The sequence below is a fragment of the Cyprinodon variegatus genome, unplaced genomic scaffold, assembly GCF_000732505.1.
Source record: "Cyprinodon variegatus isolate N-32 unplaced genomic scaffold, C_variegatus-1.0 Scaffold479, whole genome shotgun sequence".
Lineage (NCBI taxonomy): Eukaryota > Metazoa > Chordata > Actinopteri > Cyprinodontiformes > Cyprinodontidae > Cyprinodon > Cyprinodon variegatus.
In genome coordinates, this window is record NW_015150932.1 from 659,721 (window position 1) to 663,415 (window position 3,695).

Sequence of the window (3,695 nt, forward strand, 5' to 3'; positions counted from 1 at the left end):
GTTAGTCCGTCTGCAGCAACCAGGGCTAACGTTAGTCCGTCTGCAGCAACCAGGGCTAACGTTAGTCCGTCTGCAGCAACCAGGGCTAACGTTAGCCCGTCTGCAGCAGCCAGGGCTAATGTTAGCCCATCTCCAGCAGCCCTCTCTCTTCATAGCCGTGTCTGAAGAACCGTTGGCTCTGGTAGAAGTTTTCTATTTGTTTATTTGGCAAAATGTTCATTTGATTTGTGTTTATCTGACTGTGTTCATAATTACTGCGATAATAAATGAAAAAAAGTAAAAAAAAAAAAATATTATCTAGAGACTATCAATAACAGAGTAGCTTTGAATTTGGTGATGTCATCAGTATGCCTCTGTTCCAATTGACCCAGCTGAAAATTGGCCGCTATGCCACATTATGCTCCTGTTCAATGACAGACAGGAAGAAGCACGTTAGCTTAGTCTCTAGCAGCAGCAGTGGAGTTTGGAGATCCAATCCACTTCTTAAATCTATCTTTGTTCTCCTCTAATTTATCCAGAAGTTCCTCAATCACACTTTTTCTCTGGCTCCCAACCAGGTGATCGGCTGCATATTTAGTGTGCCTTCCATCAGCGCCGGTTCCCCTTAAGGCTGTGTTCCTTCACTTCCTTCCGTTTCCCTGTACAACGTACGTCAAGTTACCAGTTTGATTTCCATTTACCTTTCATGGGGGAACCCTGAAGACCCGCAGTGGGAACCACCACTACCCCCATCCCAGGACCTCTGCGGCACGGAAAGTTTTCTGGGCTGTACTTTTCATTGATCACCTCCACAAAGGAACGACCCGCCCTCTCCTCTGGGGGCTCCATGGCGCCTTCTTCGGAGTGGCCTTTTCTTCAGCTGTGAACATCATAACATCACAAAACTAAGCTCGTATCTCACCAATAGGCAAAGGTTTTTAATGGTTTGGGTTTATCTGAATGAATAAAGAATAAAAAAATAAGTTAGAAAGAAACTAAAGTAGCTAAAATGGCCACCAGGGGGCAGTGTACAGTACCCAGGGGGGGAAAAGTCAAGCTTACATAAGTTTAATGGCTTTCTGCTAGTGATGTTATGAGATGAGCCGAGGCTTTGAGGCGCATGTCGAGTAGTGGATAAGTGGGCCGGTGTAGATGTAAAACTGCCAGAGCCGAAAATCGTTCCCAGTCCGAGCATCCAGGCAAATATTCATTCGTTAGAGAAAGACGTGTCCAGCAACAAAGTACAAATGTTTCATTACTTTACTGAAGTAGACTGAAGTTTTACTTTCTATTTCTTACATTTTAAAAATAGACTTGTTAGTTTTGTTTCATTTGAGCTCATTTTCATTCTGGTCTGTTGATATTTAAAAAACAAAAAAAAAACCCATTAAAATAATTTGTTTGATCCAGACAATTAATTTCTTTGTGGTTGGATTCGGTGCTGCCCCAACTTGTTGTTCACCACATACCACAATAAATCATTTGTAACCATTTGTTATAAAACTAAGAAAATGAAGTCTAAGGAAGTTATCATCCAGAATTGTAGAAAAATGTTCCTTTAATAGAGTAGAGCAGTAAAGCTTCTGGCCTTCACAGATTTTCCTGCATTAATTTTACTTTTATACTTTAAGTAGTTTTAAAATTTGTACAATTACACTTTCACTGGAGTAAAAGAGTAAAGCGTTTTTAAAGAGCAGGATTTATACTGGAGGAATAAACATGAATACCGTAAATCCTCTAATATTGGCCTGTAGTCCGTTAGCAGCCGGGTCTCTAATAATGGCCGGTTTTGCTTAGCTTTCCATTAGCTTGGGAATTCCCATCGTTAGCGCAGACAGTGCTGCAGACAGGAGGCCGGATTGTTTGGTTTTTATGACCGGCTGTGATGGCAGAACAGTTTCCATTCATTTATTTTAAAACTTTGTTTGGCCAAGAATCCATTCTGTGTCTTTTTTTTTGTATTGCCGTGCAGAAAAATAGCAGCTGCTGGAAGATGTCTGAATAATGTTCTGTAAACCGTTATGGTAACTGTACTTTTTCAATAAATTAACCTAGTATTTTATCGGTTCAAAGAGACACAATCTGTTTTTATTCATTCCACTGGTCGTCTGTTTTAATCAAATAGAAATAGAGGCCTGCCTCTAATTCTGGCCTCCTTCCAATAATGGCCTGGACCAACATGCACCTGAGTGAAATAAAGGCCCCGGCCTATATTAGAGGATTTACGGTATGATTAGAAACATGAACTTGTTTCTAATTATGTAAATAGTTGGGAAGGTGGTGGAGCAGGGGTTAAACATACAGCCCACATACAGAGCCTTTGGTCCTTATCGTGGATGTTGCAGGTTCGAGTCCTGGCCCTGTTGACCTTTGCCACATCTCTTCCCCATCAATTCTATTTCCTATCTGTTTACTTTTAAAAATTTCAGAATAGAAAGTCTAAAAACAAATCAGAAGAAGGATGTAATATTGACTTATACACTGTGCAGCTACTCTGCTTTTTAACTGATCAAATCATTTGTGAGGTCATTCATGTCACAAGAGGGACTCAGAGGACTGGCATTGATTTAATGCAATAAAATGTCATATTCTTAGTTCCTGAGACACGAAAGCTCTGTCAGCTGCGTTTATTCAACCTGGAGTCTGCAAGCTTCTCTGAAATGAAAAGATGGCGGTTGTTAGTTTATCATATGTCAGGTCACCAGCAGGCAGAGTTCAGTGTCTGCGAGGAATAACAGAACAGAAAAAATATTTCTCCTCCATATGTGTAAGTGCTGTTGAATTCTTGTTAAAATTAATCATTCATAATTTATGTTGTTGTTTAGGTATAAACTTTATACGAGTAAGTTCATGTGCGTGTTATAAGATAAAACACGGGTTCATTTTATAATTTATTTTATAAGTTTATTCTTTTCTGCGCTGTTATGTTTTAGCAAGGAACCAATGTTCATACTTGCGTATCACTACGTTAAAATTAAGAGATGCTACACTATGAAGCTAGATTGCAAAGCCTGATGCAAGCTGTGAAGAACCTCTCTTCACGACAAGCGGCTAATGAGTTATTATTATTAGTTTTAATGATAAATCTGTTTATACTTATGCAGCGCAGCATCTTGCTCTTAGTTGTACTTGTACACTCTTTGTTTGACCTGATATATATATATATATATATATATATATATATATATATATATATATATATATATATATATATATATATTTGTGTCTGTACAGTTCTCAGGTCATAAAAGATGTAAATGGAGTGTCATGTTGAACGACATGAGAGAAAAGACGAAATAAATGCCAGTTCAAGAGAAACTGATCCGTGTCTGTCGTGACGAGAGCTACAATATGTATCAAGATGTTATGACTGAAAACATGTGATTGACAGATGACTGTTGATATATGATTGGCCGAATTTAGGTGTTCAGGCTGACGTAGAACTAACCTGCATTAGATAACGGAAAAAATAAAATAGATTTTAAGACAGGATTTTTTTTTTTTAAATAGAAATTTTCTAAATTTTGGGACAATATGATCTGATAAAGAGAACATTTATATACATCTTTAAGCCAGAATGATTTGACATTTAAATATGATTTCCCTACTATGATTTTTCTTTTCTAAGAAGACTTTCACCGGACGGACGGTGTGGATCTGTCCGTCCGAAGCCAAACGACCCCCATTCCAAAGGGGGGGACCCGTTCATCCGTTTC

General features: G+C 38.5%; 1 protein-coding gene across 1 annotated transcript in view; it reads right to left on the reverse strand.

The window, feature by feature from the left end:
• The window catches only part of LOC107094342 (tubulin-specific chaperone cofactor E-like protein), a 16,664-nt gene that overhangs the window by 10,470 nt on the left and 2,499 nt on the right, over positions 1–3,695 (reverse strand). The window contains exon 2 of the mRNA XM_015389897.1: positions 681–859. Coding sequence (XP_015245383.1) covers positions 681–828 — 148 coding nt within the window. The 5' untranslated portion in view covers positions 829–859. The remainder of the gene's footprint in view (positions 1–680; positions 860–3,695) is intronic.